We start from the raw sequence: 23,604 nt of genomic DNA, 5'->3' as shown, positions 1-23,604 counted from the left end.
CCATACTTATTCCAATTGAGTGAATTACTAATAATGTATACTCTTTTCTCCAGTTAGAGAATGTTCTTATTCATTAATAATAATGACATATTGCTTCTTTGGAGCCTGCTGCGTGCCAGAACTGTTCAACATGCTTCACATTCATTCTGCTACTCCCAATTGTAGAATGTTAAATGAGGGCTGTAACGTGGTCAGTGCACTCACAAGTACGAGCGACTCTTAATGAGTGCTTAATAATTGCTCTCCTCTGCGCTGCACCCTGCTTCCCACGTGCCATGCTTAGTTCTGCCCTTTTGCCTTTGTACATCTCTCTTCCGAGACTCTTTTTTCCTTTTGGTGTATCCAGTTCATATTCACTATCCAAACCTTCCTCGACTCATTCGGTTCTCGTGGATCTTTCCTACTGTCAGAATACTAATGTATTTATAAGGAGTTTGGCATGGTTTGCCTTGTAACTCCCTTCTGTCTTTCACTTTTTCCAAAAATTTTAACAGTGCTTTGCGGACATCAAATACTTGTTGAATGAATACATCCTCCCCTTCTCAAGTAGACATTCACTTTCTGCAAGGGTTAGCCCAGTCCTTAATTTCTTCTCATCCCCACAGATCTCAGCGTTGTGCTTGGCACATATGTAAATACCTACTCATCGGATGTGGGGGAGACCAAGCTGTCTGTCGTTTGGAACTTTCATGGGAAAATACTTTTTTAATACCGTGCACATAGATACACTTCAATGAAAAGGGGCAAAAAAAGATTCAGAGATAGAAGTCTGATAAGTAGGTCAATTCAGAATGAGATTCATTATCTGTTTTGTTTTGTTTTGGCAATATTGAAAGCTGTAAATTTTGAGCACTTATTGTATGTAAGACACTGAGCTGAGTGTTTTACATTCATCATCTTAGTTCTTAGAACCAAATGGTTGGGTGGATGATGCAGCGGATGCTCAGAAGGGTTCCAGAGCAGCTTGTAAGCAGCAGAACCCTGTTTAAACCCAGGCCGTTTTTATTCTAAACACGCATCTTTAAGCGCTATACTGTATATCATCCTATTCAGCCTCATTGCTGGAGTTTTCAGCCCTTGTGAAATATCTCCCTGTTGAAGTTCACTCACTGTAAAGACATTAGATCATGCTTGTTTCCAGCATAAACATTCAGTAAGTGTTAGCCTTTATTTTTGCCATTTTCCAATTTACTCTGGACTATTCATGATGTTGTCATTTCCCCTTGTGCGAACTTCCCTTTAAAGGCGGAATCGGCGACTTAGTATGTCTGCGAACTCTGGAGTTGCATGCGTGTGTTTATGTGTGTTTGGGCTTCCATGAGGGCACCGAGGATTTAGAGAGTGAGGATGAAGAGTGAGCTGCTTTGCTACTGTTTCCAATCAGCTCTCTCGTCAGAGGCCTGCAGTGAATGTGCAGGGATGCCTGCCTGAGCTCAGGGAGGGAAGCAGGTGATGGATAGGTCCAGACCCTCAGTGTCTCAGAAAGAATCTTGAATATTGATCTGTTTTGTGTGTTTTCACAGCACAGGATTTTAGGCTGTGTTTTTAAGATCTCTCATCTCATTTTTCTGCAAATTGGAGAATGACAGAACCATGGAAGGCATTAACACTCTAGTTTTATTTTTGTGTATACTATCTCAGTGCATTTAGGTTCTGGAATTTAAGAAGTAAGACTTGACTAAAGAATAACCAGTTTAGTGAAAATAAGTAAAACCCTTTTGTAAGTAAAACCCTTTTGTGGTAAGTTAACATTTTTATGTAAGTTCAGACATACAGAAAAGTTATAGGAATAATATAAGGCACTCCTGTATACTCTTTAACCTATTTTAAAGTAGAGTAATATATTTTTAAAATGCTTTTTTTTTTAACCTTAGCATTTTCTAATTATACTAGAGGCCTGGTGTACGAGATTCGTGCACTCAGTGGGGTGTCCCTCAGCTTGGCCTGCACCCTCTTGCAGTCCAGGAGCCATCAGGGGATGTCCCATTAAGGGGGAGCAGGCCTAAGCTGGCAGTCAGGCATCCTTAGCGCTGCCCTGGAGGCGGGAGAGGCTCCCACCACTGCCACTGCGCTCAACAGCCGTGAGCCTGGCTCAGGGCTTCTGGCTGAGCTGTGCTCCCCCTGTGGGAGTGCACTGATCCCCGGGGGCAGCTCCTGCATTGAGTGTCTGCCTCCTAGTGGTCAGTGTGTGTCATAGCGACTGGTCGTTCTGCTGTTCGGTCGATTTTCATATTAGCCTTTTATTATATAGGATAATAGATCATGTTGTTATCACAGTGGTAGAAAAAGATTTTGTTAATTAGACCTGCCCCCCTGTTGCCAGGTTTCATCTTATATAATAAAAGCCTAATATGCTAAGTGTCCGGTTGGCCATTCAACCAATCAAAGTGTAATATGCTAATGATACACTAAGGCCGCTCAACCGCTCGCTATGACGTGCACTGACCACCAGGGGCAGACCCTCCGACTGGTAGGTTCGCTTGCTGCTGGGGTTCGGCTGATCAGGACTGAGCAAGACAGGCCAGACACATCCTGGAGCCCTCCCGCGGTCCCTCCCCAGTTGGCCAACCTTCCGCGTCCCTCCTTGGCCCTGATCGTGCACTGGTGGGGTCGCTCGGCCTAGCCTGTGCCCTCTTGCAATCTGGGCTGAGGCACCCCACCTTCCTGAGTGCATGAATTTTGTGCACCAGGCCTCTAGTTGAGATATAAATGACATATAACACTATGTAAACTCAAGGTGTACATGTTGGTTTGATACATTTTATTTTGCAAAATGATTGCCACCATGGCCATAGCTAACACCTCCACCCTGTACATAATTACCATTTCTTTCTATGGTGAGACATATAAGATTCTATGTTTAAGTTTAATGCTTCCTAAAGAGTTTTTAAAATGGAGATTTCCTTCCAGCATAATGTTATTGTCAGAAATGTTTGTCTCCTTGCATTTAGTCCCTGGCCCCCATACTTTGAACCCTCTCACAATATTCTTACAGATCAATATTAAAAGATTTATGTTTTAAAGTTTTAGGGGAATCCCAATTTGGAGTTTGAGGCTAAAATTCTGTTCATTGAAAATAAGATACTATTTTAGTAGGGTTGGAAATATGAGAACATTCCAGCAAATCCCAAGTGTAAGAATTATAATGAAATAGGAAAGAAAAGTGAGCCTTATTTTATTTTGCAGTTGTAGAATTATAATATTCTAGTGGCAAAACGGAAGAGCTTTTATATGGTTCAGTTTTAAAATGATGTTTGAACTGACTGCATTAAAACAGTATAATTAAAAGTATTTGTAAATTTACTATCCAATATGCTGTTTCTTAGTTATGTCTTAGAATAAGAACATTAAATATTTAACTAAGATTTTACCACATGTACTTGTTTGCACATTATTTACATTATGTTAGAACCAAATGACATAGTTTGTGAGAACAACTTAATTATAAAGTAGAAAAATACTACAACATGAAAGGTATTTTTATTTCATTTATAGACGTGAACAAGAGAAAAAAAGCTGTTTATTTAAATAAGGTGAATAAATGAGCCATCTTTTATCAATATTTGCGTGAAATATACATAATTTAATTAATTTGCATTTTTAATTTCAGATTCAAAACGCTAATGATGTATTAATTGCGCCACTTGAGAAATTTCGAAAAGAACAGATAGGCGCAGCAAAAGTAAGTGTTCCATTTTATTATTCTTCAGATATTCTCCTAGTAATTAAAGATGACATAATTTCAGATGTTAACATTTTGATATTAGAATGACCTTTTAAAAAATTCTGTACGTCATTTTTAACTTTTGCACTGAGCCTATTACAAAGACCGGCATTTCTTTAAACATAAAAGATATTCTTCTTCTACTGAACAGAGAAAAAGTCAGCATCAGTGAGTTCCTTCCATCCCCATAATTGGAGGGAACTATTTTAAAAGGGGTGAAATTATGGTAAAATTATGAGCTTTGCTCCTAACTACTATAAGATAAAAATTAGGCAGAAGGTATATTGAAAATTCAGGCAGTTATTATAAAAGAACTTTTATTACTTACTAGAGGCCTGATGCACGAAATTCATGCAAGAGTAGGCTTTCCTTCCCCCGGCTGCTGGCACCGGCTTCCCTCTGGCACCCAGGACCTACGCTTCCCTCGCAGCCCCGGTTCATCCGGAAGGCCGTCTGAAAGGACGTCCGGTCTAATTAGCATATTATGCTTTTATTATTATAAATTGTATTTTTTCATTATTAAAGAAAACGTGTTTGTGGAAAACCTTCAACATGTTTGTCAGACATTTGCAATGATGTTTAGTTGATTATGTACCAATTAAAATTTCCCTGAGCCTAATATTTTTTGAAATTTACTTGCATCCTTTTTCTTAGATCTGCATTTTAACTACCTGCACAACATTATGTAAGGACATAAACTTTAGGGTTTCCAAAACAGAACTCATCACTTCACCCATTCTTTCTCAACATGTTTTGGTTTTCTATTTAGTCAGTGACATAGCCTTTCCCCATTCTAGCAGTACCATCCATTCTAATGCAGAATTATTTTTCCTTCTTTCCGCCTTCTCTTCTGTCTGAAATATTGAAATAGCCTACTAGCTGGTCTCCACACGCACATCTGGTATCCACCTTCCTGCCTGTCATTCTTGGATAGTGGCACCTTCAGTGGCTCTCTTTGAGAGACAGTCTGCTCCTGATAGGCACGCACTCCACACGGTGCCCATCTGTGCATCACTATACCTCCCTCCTTGCGCACAGCGACCTACTCACCAGTCTCTGTCCACGGCTTTGCCCAACCTTCCTCTCTCCCCGGAACATTTCTCCCCCTTCCCTTGTTGAGGTCTTGCTAACTCTCCGGGCTGATCACCCAGCACCAGAAAGAAGCCTCCGTGTATAGGCCTCATTCATTCCTCTCCCAGAATTGATTTCCCCTCATAGAACCCAGTAGTCCTTATGCTCATTTCCTGTACAAAGCTATCGCAGTCGGCCCTGGATTCGTTTTACATACATTTCTTCACTAATTATGAAAAATTATCAAGTCGAGGACTAAGCCGGAACTATTTTTGTGTTAATTAATGCAGCAAGTGTTTATCAATGTCCTGGCTGGCCTCCTTGTGGCAATCCTGGTGTTTGAGATGAAGGGATGCGACTATAAACAAGACAGGCGTGCTCCCTGCACTTGTGTCCCTAATTATCTTTTGTGGAAAACAGACACCAAAGTAATAGCAAAGGCGCTGATGCCGAAGTGCAGGGTGCTTCCCGAGAGTGTAATGAATGGGACTGACTTTGTCCTGAGAACCAGGCCGTGCTCTCTGGAGGAGGGATTGGTTAAGCAGAGGAATAAAGGATGAGAAAGAAATAGCCAGCTATGGGCACACAGGGGTGGGAAGGGGACAACCTCCCATACCTTCCTGAAGAAGGAACAAGGTGGGGATGAATCGAGGCCCTGAAGGAGGAGAGAGGCTGGCATTGTAAAGGAAAACGATCCAGTGTGTTTGGAATATAGAGGACCATGGGAAGAACGGAGGACCTGTGCATTTTTAAATATTACTCTAGTTGCATGTCATGCATGGATTGGAGGAGGTGAGACTGCTTTTGTGAAAACCAGTTTGGGGGCTATAGGGCAGTGGCTTTAGATTCAGAAGGTGGTAGTAGCGGTGGAGACAAGGGGTGTATTTCAGAAGTAAAATGGAAAGGGGTAGGAAATGGGTTACATAGTTAGAAGTGAGGAACAGGAGGTTTCAGAGGTAACTCCCAGGGGGCTGGGTTGCATACTCCAGTGGTTTTGAAGCTACTTATTGAGATAGGCAACACGTATGTTTGGATGGCAGGATGGTGATTTTGGCTTTTAGACATAATGCATTCGAGGTTCCTCTGAGACATCCACGTGGAGACATTGAGTTGTCAGGTGTGTAATCGGGTCTGAATTAGAAATACACCTTTGGGAGTTATTGTTCTCTAGGTGGTAATTAAAATCATGGGGGGGTAGAATAGATCCCACAATGGGAGAGAACAGAGCGAGAAGAGGACCTACATTCTGTATAATCTGAAAACTCTCAACATTAATGTTTGGGGAGAGGAAAAACTCTACGGTGAAAGGTAGGGGAAGAAGAAGAAAGAAAATTACAAGAATGTGGTATTCCAGATCAAGGAAGAGTCTTTTCAGGAATAAAAATAGCTGATCTTTATTGACATGTACATTGTAGTGATTTTCACTGAACTATTACGTCAGTGACCTAATTAAATCCTCAAAACAACCTGTGTCTTACACCGGTTTTACCATGAGGACAATGATGAGTGAGGCTATGGAGCTAAAATCAAGCCTTTTTACTTCACAGGCTTGATTTACAATATTTCACTTCATTAATTTTTCTAAAACTTTATGGAATAGCTTTGTGAAAAATCCCTTTTGCAGTGCAGGATATTCCAAGTTTTCTGGCCCACCTAAAATAGTAAATTTCATTTGTGTATGGATTATTCGTTTTATTGTTGCTGTTGTTTTTGTTGATCCTCACCCAAGGATATTTTTCCTGAGGATATTTGCCTCAGGATGGCTTTCCATTGGTTTTTAGAGAGAGTGGAAGGGAGAGGGAGAGACAGAGAAACATTGATGTGAGAGAGACACAATAATTGGTTGCCTCCTGCACGCACCCCGACCAGGGCCAGGGAACCTCCAACCAAAGTATGTGCCCTAGACCAGAATCAAACCGAGGACCCTTCAGTCCACAGGCCAATGCTCTATCCACTGAGTCAAACCAGCTAGCGCTGGATTATTCTTATATGAAGGTTTAGATTAGCTCTAGCTGTAGTTGAATGAGCAATTACATCCATTTTTAAAACATCTCACTTGCTGGACAGACCAACCGAGAACACATAATAGTATACTATGCCTTTGCCCACTCATTAGCAGGTTAAACCTGTGGTTAAATGAATTCAAATGAAATCTTGAGCATAAAGATTATTGTACTTGGTCCTTTGGTGATGGTGAATCTGTGTATTTTATCTGCCTATGCTCTTAATGCTAAATTGCTTCTAAGCTGCTAAGTAGTTGTTTTTTAGTAGAGTGAATAAAGAACAGGCATTTTCTTCTGACATATACGTTTGAGTCCTTTTCTTTTCTTTTGCTATTGCAAAAACATTGTGGTAGAAGTAGAAATCCTTGAAGAAAAAATTCATTTTTTTGTATTGCTTTACTCCCTGTTTTACTTAGGTATTTTCTTACTTGGTAAATAAAGCTAATTCTACAAATGACACTCCGCTGCTTTCCACAGTCTTTAGAGTAGAGGTTTCCACAGCGTGCTCAGGCCCACGAGCCAGCTGGAAGGCAAGAGTGTCTATTAAGTTATTAAGCGTAGAATCTTCCACTGCAGTCAGCAACCTCCTTCGCTTGGTCCAAGTGGAAAACGCTGAGTCAAGGTGGCCCTCTCCTCACAACCAGATGATCCTGTTTAACTGGAGTGGATCAAGTCCATGGACCACAAACGTTTCCTTTGTAGTGTGTTCTATGGATCTTTGAGACACCTGATACTTTGCTGTGGAGGCCCTGAGTGAGTTCCAGTTGAGGGGAAAAGGCACCAGGCATCTGTAAGAGGCATTAGAAAAGGTTAATGATGGGGTCGTGGAACTCAAGGACAGAGGCGATGGGGCCTGCTTTGTGAATAGCTAAAGATTAGAAGAATTATCTATAAATAGTTGTCAAGAATGTATTTGTTTAAGGGTTCTGAGTCTAATGGTATTTGCAGAATAGGACTGTATTGCAGGCCTGGCCACTACATGTGTCAGAGTGTGGGATGGAATGTTCCGTTTCTTTAATTTGGCTTCTGATACACTGCCGATCAGCATTCTAGAAATGAGTGGAAGTGGAAGTGGGTATTCAGAACAATTAATGCCAACTAGAATTTTCACAACATGAATATATCGAGAGCAGTGTTCTAATAGAGCAGGATGAATTATTGGTTCCCCCACTTTTTGTATAAATTGACAGCTATATTTCATTGATTATATGGGAATTCTCCTTGCTCCCAGAGAGGATCAATTGTAAGTCATATCTGCATTTTCTACACTTGTTTCATCACAAATTAACTCTTACCAATCAAAGACAAATCCATTATAGGTGAGTGTATGTAAACATGTATATAGAGAGTTTCTCAAAAATGTATTCACACACTTTTAATAATTATAAAGGCAGTGTTTATTAAAATGCATTTCAGCCCTAGCCGGTTTGGCTGAGTGTTTAGAGCATCGGCCGGCAGACTGAAGGGTCATGGGTTTGATTCCAGTCAAGGGCACTGTACTTCAGTTGCAGGCTTGATCCTGGATCCTGGGGGAGGCAACCAATTCATGTGTCTCTCTCACATCCATGTTTATATCTCTCTGTCTCTACCCCCCCCCTTTCATTCTCTCTAAAAATCAATGGAATAAATATTCTCGAGTGAAGATTAACAACAACAAGAAATGCATTTCATGTTCAAAACCGAGCTATCAGCTATTAAAGTATGTATACAGTTTTTGGGGACACCCTGTACATACCAGACTATTAGATATTTTAAGAGATGGAACTGACTTTCAGGAGACCAAGTGCTCATGTTCCATATATACACAGACTGGGCATGGTGGCACAGTGAGGGCTAGAACGTAATTCCTCAGACCAGTGTCAACCTAAGAATGTCCAAACCTATAGAGAATTTTTAAAAGAATTTATATGAGCCAAATTGATGACATGCCAGGAAGCAAGATCTCAAGTGCTTCCTGTAATGACAGCTTGTAATTTCTTTTATATATTTGGACTTAAGGTAGGAATGTAAGGCAGATTACATGAAGGTGGGTAAAGGCAAAGCAGAAAAATCTCTATGGTAGGATTATAGGATAGTTAACAGGATCATGTGCTTTTTGGGGGTGATTATACTTCTGAGGGGTCTGAAAAAGAGGCATTTCAAAGGCATAGAAACAATGGGCAGGGCAAGCTTACGGAGAAGATAGCCTTTTTATAGGCTTTGGGTGTGACTACCCACCATGATTTGCCTAGTTAGGAATTTATGCTCAGATTATCCTGTGAGGTCACTTGGGGTCACATTTATTACAGCACCCAGTTTTCATCCACACCAGGAGTCTTTCAGCTCCTCCAGGCTGCTCTTTAGAGTACGCCTTTGTGAGATTTTTTTCTTTTTGTTGTTGTTAATCCTCACCCAAAGGTATTTTTCCATTGATTTTTAGAAAGAGTGAAAGGGAGGGGGAGAGACAGAGAGAGAGAAACATCAATGTGAGAGAGACACATTGATTGGTTGCCTCCTACATATACCCCGACCAGGGCCAGGGATGGAGCCTGCAACCAAGGTACTCGTCCTTGATCAGGAATCAAACCTGAGACCCTTCAGTCTGCAGGCTGATGCTCTAATCACCAAGTCAAACTGGCTAGGGCCATTTTCTTTACCTTTAGCAAAAAATGATTTAGTGTGAAATTTCTTAATTATAAAAATTTTTCAAATAAGTTCACACTTGCCCACTTTGAATCAAGTGAAATTAATATAGTTCCCTTGATTTAAAAGTTCCCACCACACAGTAGGCTCTTACCACTGGTTTCATTCGAGATAAAAGAGGCTTGAGAAGTACTTCCCATGAAAGTTAAAAGGTACATTTTTATTTCTATGGGAAATGTTTTTCAAGACTGGTTTTCATCTTTAATTAGATCTTAAAAGAATCATGAACATTCGGCTATGGGTTGTGTGTGTGTGTGTGTGTGTGTGTGTGTGTGTGTGTGTGTGTTTTAATGCTCACCCGAGGATATTTTTCCATTGATTTCTTTTTTAGAGAGAGTGGAAGAGAGAGGGAAAGACAGAGAAATATTGATGTAAGAGAAACACATCAATTGATTGCCTCCTGAAGGAGCCCAGACAAAGGCCTGAGCGAGGGAGGAGCTGAAACTGAGATACGTGTCCTTACTGGAATCTAACCGAGGACCCTTTGGTCTGCCTGCTGACACTCTGTCCACTGAGCCAAACTGGCTCGGGCCCTCTATGATTTTAATACAAAAATAAACAATATAATATTAGTCATTTCAAAATAGACTTGATTCTCTTCATATTGATTTTACATTGAAGACTGTGATGGAACCTGATGATTTTTGTCTCTTTGTTCTGTCTATAGTAGAGTTTGGTTCTGTCTTTGAACATTTATTATTTTGAAACGTAATTATTTTAGCAGTTAGGATCTAAAAAAATCTATGAAGCATTGTCACAATTAATTTTTGTTACAGCCTTAGATTTCTTTTCTTCATATGAAAAGTGGCTGCACTCTAATTTGTTGTCTGAAACATACAGATAACTTAGAGAGAATCCAGAGGATGACAGATGTTTTACTTATTTCAATGATAACATTTTTATCACTGAACTGAGTTATGTATTTAATTTAATGGGTAATACTTTGGATTCACAATCAGAACATTCAAAATAACATGGCTTATAGGGTCAGTGTATGAATTGAGGTCACCATACTTTTCCTCCTGTTGGCAACAAGACCTAAGAGAATAGTCAGGATTGGTTTTTCATGTGCTGCTGATGGGCACTGAGCTGAGTCTCTGTCTCCTGGACGGATGTTCTCTAGCTAGGACTGTATTTGGGACTGAATTCTGTGGGCAAACTATAAGCCATTTCATAGTTTTGAAACTGCTTGTAATTCCCTTTATTGTACATCCAGTCAATAGACCCTATTATGTTATACAGGGTTGCAGAAGTACTGATTTTTGTTATTTAATTTTTTAAACTATAATAGTACTACCCTTTACAATAGTTAACCAAGTACTGCCCTAAACATTTTACATGTAAATTCATTTAATCCTCATAACCAACATATCAGATAAGAAAACGTAAATTCATTTTGTAGATAGATGCAGAGACAAAGAAGCATTGGACAGACTGTCAAACCTCAGAGGGAAGGCAGAGGAGGGTGGCAGTTGGAAGAGATCAACCAATGAATTTGTATGCATATATATGCATAACCCATGGACTCAGACAATGGGGGGTGGTGTAAGGGTGGGCTAGAAGGGGTCAATGGGGGGGGGAGAGGACATGTAATATTCAATAATAAAGATTTAAAAATAGAGAGGAAGAAACTGAGATGTAGAAAAATGAAGTAAATGGGGTGAGGTCACCTAACTAATAAAGTGTAGAGTCAGATTTTAATCAGAAATGAGATAATGTCTATAGAGTTCTTTAGTAGCACTACCACATATTTGATACTCAAGTGATATTTATTCCCTTTTTCATAAACTTCTCAGACAAAGAAAATTGGCTGGTTAGCTCATTTGAAGAGTAAGATAGTATAATTATTTAACAGCAAGTTCTATAGAATCATACAAACAAGATAAAAACTTGGCCACCAATACTTGTAGGAAATGTGAACTTGGATAAAAAAATTACCTCTTTAAAGCCTTAGTTTCCCCATCTGAAAAATGGAGAAAATAATAGAACCATCTTCATAAAACTGCTACAATAGCACAATTTGATATTTTATATAAATTGCTTTGCATAATTTCTTGTACATAGTAAGCACTAAGGCATTAATTGCTTTTGTTTTATAATGGAAAACAATTATTGCTATTATATACTTTTTTCAGTATTAACCAAAACATTGCAGTAAAAATAAGGTCATTGTTCATCATGTGGGTTAGTTTCTTATTTTGTTTCATGGACAGAGAGAAGCAGCTCTGAGTTGATGATTAAATAGTGATAAAGTCTGGTTCACAAGGCTACTATGCAAGAAGGCTTTAGATGGACATCAGTCATCCTATCTAATAAAAGAGGTAATAGCATGGTAATTAGCCGTACCTCCATTACCCTTCCCATTGGCTAATCAGGGCGATATGCAAATTAACTGCAGCCAAGATGGTGGCCGGCAGCCAGGCAGCTTGAAGCGAACATGAGGCTTGCTTGCTTCAGTGACGGAGGAAGCCAACGTTCCCCGCCTGCCTTGCCGGCCTCTGAGCTTGCACTTTGAAACTTGTTACAAATATAGAAGCTAAACAAAACCAGAAACCTGCTTTCAGCCAGCCGGGATCTCAGAGCTGGAGTTGAAACAGTGTTTCGATTATAGAACCCAAACAAACCAGATACCTGCTTTCAGCAGCCGAGGCCTCAGAACTGGAGTCAAGCCTCAGAGCTAAAGCTGGCCCAGAATAAAAAAAAAAAAAAAGGAGCGGTTGGGAGCTTCAGTCACCCGCCAGCCTGAAAACAGCCCTCAGCCCCTTACCCTGACTGGCCAGGCACCCCAGTGGGGACCCCCACCCTGAAGGGGGTGCGACCAGCTGCAAACAACCATCAGCCCCTCACCCAGGCTGGCCAGGCACCCAAGCGGGACCCCCACCCTGATCCAGGATACCCTTCAGGGCAAACCAGCCGGCCCCCACCCATGCACCAGGCCTCTATCCTATATAATAAAAGGGTAATATGCCTCCCAGCACCAGGATCAGCGGAGCCGTGAGGCCTCTCGGCACCGGGATCAGCGTGACAGGGGGCAGCGCCCAAACCCCCTGATCGCCCTGCGGCTCTGTGTGTGACAGGGGGCAGGGCCACAACCTCCCTATCCCCCCTGCTCTGTTCGTGACAGGGGAAGGTGCCCCAACCCCCTGATCAGCCCTCCTCTGTGCCTGATAGGGGAGAGCTCCCCAACCCCCTGATCACCCTGCGGCTCTGTGTGTGACAGGGTGCGGCACCCCAACCCCCTGATCGGCCCTGCTCTGTGTGTGACAGGGTGTGGTGCCACACGGGCCCTGCTCTGTTTGTGACGGGGTAGAGCCATAACCTCCCCATCGGCCCTGCCCTGAGTGTGACAGGGTGCTCCACCCCAACCCCCTGATCCGCCCTGTTCTGTGTGTGACAGGGGGCAGTGCCCCAACTCCCCTATTGGCCCTACTCTGTGAATGACAGGGGGGAGCTCCTCAACCCCCTGATCGGCCCTGCTCTGTGTGTGACAGGGGTAGCTCCCCAACCCCCTGATCGACCCTGCTCTGTGCGTGACAGGGTACGGAGACCCAACCTCCCTGATGGGCCCTGCTCTGTGAGTGACAGGGGGCAGCGCCCCAACCCCCTGATTGGCCCTGCTCTGTGGGTGACAGGGGGTGGCACCACAACCTCCCCATTGACCCTGCCTTGAGTGTGACAGGGGGTGGTGCCCCAACCCCCCAATCGGCCCTACCCTGAGCGTGACTGAGGGTGGCATCGCAATCTCCTGCTCCGCCCTGCTCTGTGCATGACAGGGGGTGGTGCCCCAACTCCCCAATCAGCCCTGCTCTGAGCCCGACCAGGGGCTGCACCTAGGGATTGGGCCTGCCCTCTGCCACCCAGGAGCAGGCCTAAGCCAGCAGGTCCTTATCTCCTGAGGGGTCCCAGACTGCGAGAGGGCACAGGCCAGGCTTAGGCACCCACCCCTCCCCCCCCCAAGTGCACAAATTTTTGTGCACTGGGCCTCTAGTAATTAATAATACCATACAATTTATGGGTCACTCTCCTATATAATAAAAGCCTAATATGCAAACTGACTGAACGGTGGAATGACCCACAGAACAACCAGTCACTGTGACGTGCACTGACCACCAGGGGGCAAACGCTCAATGCAGGAGCTTCCCCCAGCCTGCAGGACCCAGGCCAGCCAAGGCAGGTGCCAATAGGGACCCCCCCAATTGCCCCACCAGTTGCCTGCAGATTAGCCCTGATCGCGGGCCAGGCCTAGGGACCCTACCCATGCACGAATTTTGTGCACCGGGCCTCTAGTTACTCATAAGAGTTTTACAGAGTAGGAAGTATCATCATGTTCACAGAACTAACGTGATACCCAGAAAGATCAAGAAGCATTCCCAGCAACCCAGGGGTGCCCTTTTCCTTTAGCTGGGACTCAAATCCAAACCTTCTGACTTGGCTTTTGGCAGTGGGCCATACCTACCTCCACGCACCACACAACTTGTTTTGGTAGTTTATAGCATATTTTCACCATCCTTACAACATCCAGTATAAGGTGAGTATCAGCCCCACTGGATCTCATGGCCATCACTAGGAAAACAAATCAGATCACATTCCCTGGAGACAGGATGTGGGCAGTGGTCTCTATACTTGACAGAGGGGGCACTGTACATATTTCGGTGTCTCTGTATCTATTTCAAAAATTGCTGAGTATCATGTTTTTATGTACGTTTCAAACCTGGCCAGTCATGGGGAACAGCAGAGCCTCCCACTGAGTTAGAAATCTGGATTGGGACATAACCCAAAAGACATTCTGCTGAAGAATTTAAGTCAATTTATAAATCATTTACATCATTATATGGTAAATGCGTATATGTGTTTATATACATATATAGATTATTAGTTTTATTAAGTGGCTACTGTGTGCTCAGATAGAAGGATATGCTCCTATGCTCTAATTTGATTATTATAACTTATAGAGAAAATTATCACTATTTTCCCACCTAATTATTCTTACGTTGATGCCTGAAGACTAATCCTTAGGAAACTTTTTAAGCTTCCTTACAAGTTGTGCTTCTGAATTCATTTCATGATCTGTACTTTGGTACTTAGCATTGCTCTACACTTGCTATTTTTCCTGACACCTTCTTTGTTCAAGATCAATGTCTTTTCAGTGGTCCTTGAAGTTGTTGGGAATCTTATTAGTGATTTCTGTTTTTCAAATTTAGATGTTTAGAAATATTCTGTAACACTTAGGAGACTTCATATTGATAACTGTGGAAGTTTCAAACAAGAACACCGTAAAATTGGTTCTATTTCACATTTACACTTTAGAATTCAAAGCAAGTTGCAGATACAAACAGGAGTAGTTTACAAATATCATGCCTAGGTGGGTTTGTAATATACATCATTTGATGTTAGCTATAGGGCTTTTTTAAAAAAAGATTTCAAAATGACTTTTAGAGACAGAGGAGAGGGAGAGAGAAACATTGACATGAGAGTGGAACAGGTGCCTCCTGCATGCCCCTTATCAGAGATTGAGCCTGAAATGGGGCATGTGCCCTGAGCAGGAATCAAACCAAATTTTTGGTGCACGGAATGACGCCCAACCGATTGAGCTACACTGGCCAGGGCCTAACTGTGGGGCTTTGGTAACATGACTACCACCAGTGAATTCAGCCATCCTGTGTTCAACTGTATACTGTAATAGTGGCTTGTTTGTTGAGAAAACAAGCAAAAATTCCAGGGTAATCTAGGAAAGAAGAAGAGATGAAAGATTTTTCAAATCATTTTTATAGAATACTAATTTTTGCACCTTAGGCTTGTTACAAATATACTGTGCCAACATTTGATTTTAATGCTGTTTTGTTGGGTTCTTCCTATTGCCCTCACCTATATTTTATGTGTATTGAATATGAGTTAAAACATTGTACTACACATTGAAGTAACTAGAAACCCTATAAAGCCTAGGAATCAGGGGGTTAAATATTTAGGAAACTCATATGGATTTAAAAACTAAATTATGAAGAACCCTGGACTACTTCCCCTATAAAATTAACTAGTACTTTTTGTTACATCTGAAATACACAAATTTTCATGTCTAATACACACACACACACACACACACACACAAATGTAGGGAGCACCCCAATGTCAAAGTTGCCAGGGTCAGTATTTGTCGGGAAGCCCCCATATTTGCTGAATATCTATTACATTTACTTACTCTTACTATGACATTGTTTCATCTTACTGAACTGTTGTTTTCTATAAACAGGTCTTGTTAAATTTAGTAGTCAAAACTGAACATGAAGCCCTAGAGTATCTAAGTACTATAACATTAAAAGAAGCATCAATGTCAGACCATAAAATGATTTGCCTTGTCACTGTCGATGTCACATTGTTTATTCAGAGTTAAGTAAAATCTCAGCAGTTCTTAAGTAGAGCTCTTTGATCTATTAGGGACTTTTTGGATTTGATGGTGAGACTTTTTACTCTTTCTCATTCCAAAGTAATGAGATCTTTTAGCATCTAAAATTTATTATCTAATATAGTGAGATGTTCTCCTCTACTACCTTATCCTCCGTTCTCAGCCCTGAGTCATTAGAAATTTGATTAGCATGCCATCATCCATCTTGTCTTAAGTCATTGATACAAGAACATTCAACTAGATGGTGTTGATCTGCTTTGTATCAGACACGGTGCTAAGTCTTGGGGATACAAAAATAAAATATGTTGCTTGCCTTAATGGAGCTCACAGTATAGCAGAAGAAGCCCCAAAGAAGCAGATAATTGTGATGGAATGGGATTAGTGATGTATCTGAAATATACCCGTAGTAGTTTCTGAGAACAGTAGAAGAAACAATCCACTCTGCTTAACCAGGGGAGGCTGGCAAAGACTTCTGTGAAGTTGTAGCATTCATCAGGTGCAATTTAAAAGCTGGCAGAAATTTTCTAGTCAGTGCAAGGTCAACCAGTATCCCAGCAAAAGAGAAGAGTCATGGTGGGTATAAACATTTTGTGATGTGGCTTAGAAGCTTGATATACTCAGTGTGATTAGAGCTATTTTTTAAAAACATGAACCACATTAAGAAACGTCTTTTACATCATAATTGAGTGATTATATATACAAACATACTTCTGTTTCAACATCTGAGGTAATTTGGTGTGTTCAATTGTCTTCTACTCTAATCCACATCATTAAAACAAATGCTGGTTATAACTTGTGAAATTGATCGTATAACCCACCTGTATTTCATAACCCATAGTATGAGTAAATACTGGGCTATAGGTTAGCCTATGTATGTGAGTGGAAGATGAAGTCAAATTAGTGAAAAACGAGGCAAGAAATATTCAGCTGGGGCAGAATATTGGAGAGTTTCGTGCTGCACCAAGGAGTATTTTATTATATTTTGTATGTTTTTTTTTGTTAACAGAAATCATGATGATGATCATGATAAAATGGAAATTAATCATTGGTAGCTCACATATATTTATTAATTTTACAGCAGGCCTGTAAGGGAGTTGTTTTCATTTCCTTCTTACCAATGAGTAAACTGAGCCATGGAGAGTATAATATAATTTGCCTAGGATTAGACAACCAGTAAGTAGCAAATCAGGAATTGAACCCAGGCAGCTTTGCTCTAAGGCACATGTTCCTAACCACAACTCTACACTCATGTGCCAGTCAAGTCTTGAATCTGTATTTCAAGAAGATGGTTTATAAGCATTGTGAACGCTGGAGTCGGAGAGACCAGCTAGCTGCCAGCCAATGATTCATCAATATTTGCGTTGGAATGCTCACTACGAATTTTGTTCTGCGATTAGGGGTTCCAATCATTTCTAGGCACCTGCTGGCCACACAAGGCTTGCTAACTGGAAAACCCCGCCAGCAGGAGTGCAAGGGGAGACAACCTCAGGCTTACAGGTGACAAAGGCCTTTGACTCTAAGTTACCACTGATTACCCTCCAGCAAATTACAAACCTGGTCTTTCCATGGGGTCCAAAGATGAGCCTCCTCATTAGCCCTTCAGTTTCCTTCAGGGCACCATCTTTTCATTCTTTCCTTTCCTTCAGCAACACCTGCCATTGGCATGTATTTCTATTAAGTAGGTATGAGCTCTCCACTATACCTCATCTTTTCTTTTTTAAAATTTACTTCTGGAGAGGCTTATGTGCCCATCTGTGAATTCAGCTGTTACTGAGTTCCAGAGGAAGGGTGGCACAGGGAGTCCACTGTGGTAGTAACAGTCTAAGCACCAGCACCAGCTCAGAGCAGGTAAAGGACTAGGTGACTCCATTCTCTTTTGCCTCAGGATGGCTTTCCCCACTGCAAAGTGTAAGGTATCCTTTGTTTCTTGAGCTGAGAATGTTCATTTCTCCGTTTAAGACCAGGACCCGTAAACTGCAGGCCCAATCTGGCCAGCTGCCTGCTTTTGTGTGGCCCATGTACCATGATGGTTTTTACGTTTTTAAATGGTTTTTAAAAATTAAAAGAATAATGTCTTGTGACATTAAGTGTCAATAAATAAATTTTTATTAGAAAACTTTATACACAATGTAGCTCATCTGTGTATGGCAGCTCTCATGTTACAACAGCCGAGTTGTGTGGTTGTATTGGAGACCAAAAAAGCATAAAATGTTTACTATTTGGCCCCTTGCAGAAAACATTTTGCAAACTCCTGGTCTAAGGTCTGAAACAAATTTCACTTTTCATCCTCCTGCATTCTCTTGGGTCTTCTCTGATATTACAGACTTAGTCATGCGTGTTTGATGACGTGCCTTCCTATGTTGGGAAATCACAGGATTTATAGTAAAGTTAAATTGGCTGTGACCTTGAACAGATTCATAGCTGAAAGTCATAATTGTAACATAAACACCAAAATTTTTTATTTCCAATATTTGTATCTTCATGGAAATCTTTTACCTTTGAAGCCAAACATATTCTCAGTTTAGGGCTATGGTTTTGCAAACAAGAAGTTTAGAATAAGTTGATAAATATATATTTTTTTACCTCTTAAGTAGACTGTCAGTATTTAAGAGAAGGCCATGTAAAAACCACTTTACGATTAAATGCTTTTGTTTCGGTTTCAAATTGCACCATGAACTCCAAAATGTGGTGGACAACCCAATAATGTTGATTTAAATAAGAATGTGGTAAATCTCATCATAGATTTCCCTTTCTTTTGTCCGTGTGCCATGGTTTCTACACTATTAAAAAAAGCAGTCAATTAATAAAGGAAAAATTATTTTGGTTTTTTTGGGAATGTGTAGATGACTCATTTGTTAGCCAACATTGTTGAAATTTGTGGATGTTTGCATAGACTAAGTGCTAGATCACCAGAAGTACGTTTGAAACATATATTGAGAGAAGTAAGGTAAGTCTGCCATTTTTATTCACAAGAGTAAACATCTCTCATTGACCTTATTAATAGGTTTGGCTTAACACAGCTTCTTACCCTTTGGGCATTAGAGTACATTTTGCATCGTTCTCTTCTATACGTACTCAGTAATAATACGAAGCTAAACTGAATGCTCTCCGGAGACCATGCAGCCCACGTCTCCATTGAGTGCCTGGTGATTTACTGACTCTGAATTAGAGAGATGACCTCTACAATTACTGTGGAAAACCCAGGGAGAAGTGAAGTGAGCTCACTGTAGAAAGATTTCAAGCATTGAAAAAACTTGCCTTATTTGGTAAATGTGGTTAACTGGTCCCAGCTGGTAATGCTGGTGAACTCATTGTGAGTGGTACTGTCTCTTTAAGCCAAATTCCGGTATTTTTTATCCATTAGAATTAGTGTTAAATGGCATTTGTTTAGGTTTTCTTGATGTGTCATGGACTAAATAAAATCTGAAAGGACAGTATTCCATTTTGAAAATTAAAGCTCAAATGCGTTGACACTAAAAATGTTCTGTTTGTATTTTCTGGTTTATTGTGCTGTTTATTCTATTTAAACTTTGGGGGATTTGGGGTTAATTTATGCCACGAAGAACAAAACTACTTTGGAAAGCACACTCATACTTACTTTTTGGCTTTAATATAGTTTTATTTATGCTTTCATAAGTTTACTCTGTACATTAGAATTTTAGGACAGAATCTCTTAATTACATTTTCTTTTATTGCTAAGTAGCACTTCATGTTGTTGATGAAAGAATGTTCGAACCTATAAAGAAAATTGTTAGTTTATTTGAGCCAAATTTTGAGGTCATGGATGGAGAAAATGTTCCAGGGAATGGCAGTTTCGCAGTTCATCTTATACATTTAGAATCAAAGAAGAAAACACGTGAGATACATGAAATTCATTGGTAAGGAGGTGAGAGAAAGCGAATGGGACATTTGTAGGGTTGGAAAAAAAGCAGAATGGAGAGGCACTTAGTTTACATAGGTCGGTATAGGATAGTTAACATTTACAGTAAATAGAGTTGGTATGTGGCCAACAAGATAACAATGAGGAGTTTTGTGGTCTCCCGTTCTGGTGGTCTTGTGCTGGGGGTTATGCCTCCAAGAGTCCTGGGAAAGAGATTACTCTGACATTTCAAAGGTATGCTCTCCTAGCGGTGTAAGAACAATGAGCAGACAGGGCTCACTTAGCAAAGGTTGACATTTGCTAAGGAAGCCATAGGCGTGGGGCATGACTACCCGCCATGACCTGCCCAGGTAGGAATTTGTGATCAGACCATTCTCTGTGTTTACTGAGCTTTTCAGGTTTGCTTCATACCCCTTTTTCGACCACCATGTTTAGAAAAGAAAAGACTATAGGATGGCTCTCCTGGCTTCTCCTATTATTCCTGTCTCAGGTTTGACTATTCAGGGAGTCACCTGTTTTTGGAGAAAAAGCACAGGCTTTCCAGTCCAACAGGCTTTGGTCTGAGTCCTGGCTCCGCCGTGTGTGAGCTTGATGACTTCAGGATAGTTCCTTAACTTTCATTACAGTGAAAAGGTGATATGTGTGCTTTGCGAGAGTAAATATATGTGTGTGAAGGTGCCCAGTGCAAACTTGATAATAAATGTCAATTTCCCATTCATTCTATTCCAACAGTGGACAGATTCCAGCTTTTCCTTGGCCTCACTTTTGGAATATATTTAGGCGACCTGCTTGACCCTCTCTGTCCCTGTCATGAGTTTTTCTCGTGGTAGCAGGCGAGAAGGGTCCCCCACATTCTTATCATTCAAAACGAACTCCTGCAGCATCAACTAGGAACTTACTAGAAATGCAGCCTCTTTGGTCCCACCCCAGACTTACTGAGTCCATTTCTTCGTTTTCTCCAGATCCCTGGTTAATTCAGATGCACAATAAAGCTTGAGAAGCGCTGCTCTCTATCACTTACTTGGATCCACAGCTCTGATGAGGACTGTGGATCTCTGCATGTTGGGGATCATCCCTGGGTTGTAAAGTACATACATGACTCCAGAGGGGTGACTCATGATGACTGCTCTCTTCTGAGCTTAACTGTCAGTCAGTTCCCCACAGACGTGACCTTCTCTGCATATACCATGGTCCTCTCTGAGTGGATTGTAATTGGCAACTCCTCAGAAAAGGACATTCTGTTTTGTTTTGGTAAAAGCAGTAAGTGCTCCTCAGTGTTGCTGTGGGTTTCTTCCTGGGACAGAGAATAGCAGAATTTGGTATCATAGAGCAACACAATATAAATGTTGAAATTAATACATCCTGTCTGTTTGCTCATTAATAGCAAAACTCTGAAGACTGAAAAGACTGGATGCCTGATTTGTGAAAATGCATAAAAAAGATTGTTAATAAAAATACGTATTCAGGCTGGAAGAAGGGGCAGACTTAGTCACTGGGATCTCTGAGAAGGAAGGGTGGGCCCCCTGTGGGTCTTCATGGGGTGCTTGATTAACCTCAGAGCTGAGTGGTTCTCAGAATGCAATGTGTTCTCAGAAGCTAGTATCCAGGATAGTTTGTCATGTCTAGACAATACTAAACATTTTGATGCAAATAATTTAATACTATGACAACAGGTTGTGCGTGGTTTTCACTCATAAAATTAATCTCATCAGTAATGTTTCCTTAGGTATAACTAGACTAAGAACTTGGATGATAGCTATTTCCATCCCTGAATTTCCCCTTCCATTTTATTCACTTGTAGTATGTGGTCATGCCATTATATGTGGTCTTTTCATTACAGGACACTAGAGGCCTGGTGCACGAATTCGTGCATGGGTGGGGTCTGGCCTGCCCTCCCTTACCGGCCGATCAGGCCGGGCCAGCTGGAGGGAGGAGCTGAGGGCGGTTGGTTGGCCAGCCTCGCCCCCTGGTCAAACTTCCGTCAAGGGAACAATTTTCATATTAGCCTTTTATTATATAGGATAAGGTATGGTTTACTTTTTTTTTTTTATCATAACATAAAAACCTACCCCCTTGGGATTTGTATTAGTTAGTTTTCTCTAGTTACTATAAATTGTTCAAGTTACCATTTCAGGAAAACATATAACAATAGTAATTAAAACTTAAAACTTGTTTTCAAAGCAGTAAAGTTTTTGTTGTTAATGGTTGTGGTTTAAAATAAGCCACATCAACCCTTTTACTCTAACCATCTCCAAACCCAACCCAAGGCCTTGGCCCCACATTCTTTCTTTCACTCTTTCGTGTTTATTTTTAAGGGATCAACATTTAGGAGCTAGGAATTCATTTTCATAAACAATCTAACAAGCCTAATAAACTCAGAAGACGTTGAAAGGAATAATTTAATGCTAGCTAGCAAATTGTTACAAAAATGTCAAATGGAAGCCAGAATGGAATCACTTGATGATGAAGCCGGGGAGATGAAAATGTCACTGGTGAAGCGAAACAGAGCTGTCGGACTTTGCAGGTTCTGTCCCCCTGTCCTACCTCTCATTCCCCCCGCCCCATTATGCCTTTACTATAGTGAAATTTATTGTTCACATTTCAGAGCATTTCTAAATCCTTCCTGGGCACTTTCCTCTAGAGAAGTAATAATGAGACAAAGCAATTTCTGAATTGGGGAGAGATTTGGAGTTTTGTTATGGTACAAAGGAAGCTGAATTCAACTGCAAGACCCATCCCAGAAAGAATGCTAAACAACAGTGAATCTTGAAAATGCCAAAGTAGATAGAGTATGGGTGGTCATGTCAGGGAAAAATAGGAAACTTGGGGATTACGTATCCTTTGGTAAGTGTCATTGCAGATCCCAGATCTTCCTGTCTGCTCCTCCCTGGCCATGAGCCTGAGATGTGGGTGTGGGCGTGGCTTAACTCCGAAACATTTTCTATCTCATCCAGTCTGTGGCACATACCCAGTTGCCCTGTGAGATCTGGCAGCACTCAAAGATGGCTTGGTTTGGCCATAAATGAGGGAGAATTTATCAAATAGTGGCGCCTTTGCTCTTCTGCAGCCATTTTCCTTTATGCCTGACAAGGCACAGGGCAAATCAAGGTGATCAGCCCAAAGATTGGTTTATCGCATTTCATTACCTTGATTGCCACCCGAGAGTTTCGGGAGCTACATGTATTGGTTATGCTGTACTGAGTTGATTTCCTATAGAATCTTACAGAACCTTTAATGACAACAGTTTTCTTGGGTTATTTATATAGCACTTGTCCTGCGTCTGAAACTTGTACAAAGAGTCCAATTCCATTTATCATGGAATCAGTTTAAATGAATCGCATTATTTTCACTACAGTATCAGGAACCTTTGTTCTGTCTTCCACTTTATTTTCCTTTTTTTAATTAAAAGATACTCTTTATTTGCTTTTGAGCCCCTGTCTATTTAAATCTGAAATTGGCTCTGAAGTCCAATTTACAAAATTTTTTTTGGCATAACTACATTTCTAAAAACTTGTCGTAGCTGGTTTGGCTCAGTGGATTGAACATCGGCCTACAGATCGAAGAGTCCCATGTTCTATTCCTGTCAAGGACAGGTACCTCGGTTGCAGGCTCCTACCTGGCTCGGGCCCTGGTCAGGGCACATGCAGGAGGCAATCAATTGATGTTTCTCTCACATCCATATTTCTCTCTGTCTTTCCCACCCTCATCCACTCTCTCTAAAACTCAATGAAAAAAATATCCTTGGGTGAAGATTAAAAACTTATTTAACACGGTTTTGTTGTTAATTTACACTGTATAAATGCTTGGATCAATTTCATTGTTTAAAAACTGTCATTGCCAACTT

At 41.0% G+C, this 23,604-nt stretch overlaps 1 protein-coding gene across 7 annotated transcripts in view; it reads left to right on the top strand.

Moving 5' to 3' along the window:
- The window catches only part of ARHGAP42 (Rho GTPase activating protein 42), a 260,925-nt gene that overhangs the window by 139,725 nt on the left and 97,596 nt on the right, over positions 1–23,604 (top strand). For 5 of the 7 annotated variants that reach the window (XM_059708077.1, XM_059708076.1, XM_059708074.1 and 2 more), the window contains one exon: positions 3,611–3,682. The exons of the other annotated variants lie outside the window; for them this stretch is intronic. In XM_059708077.1, the coding sequence (XP_059564060.1) occupies positions 3,611–3,682 (72 nt within the window). The remainder of the gene's footprint in view (positions 1–3,610; positions 3,683–23,604) is intronic. 7 annotated transcript variants of the gene reach the window in all.

This window comes from Myotis daubentonii, chromosome 9 (genome assembly GCF_963259705.1).
Source record: "Myotis daubentonii chromosome 9, mMyoDau2.1, whole genome shotgun sequence".
Classification (NCBI taxonomy): Eukaryota; Metazoa; Chordata; class Mammalia; order Chiroptera; family Vespertilionidae; genus Myotis; species Myotis daubentonii.
Note: the sequence above shows the minus strand (reverse complement) of the source record. Positions and strands in the feature narration are given on the sequence as shown.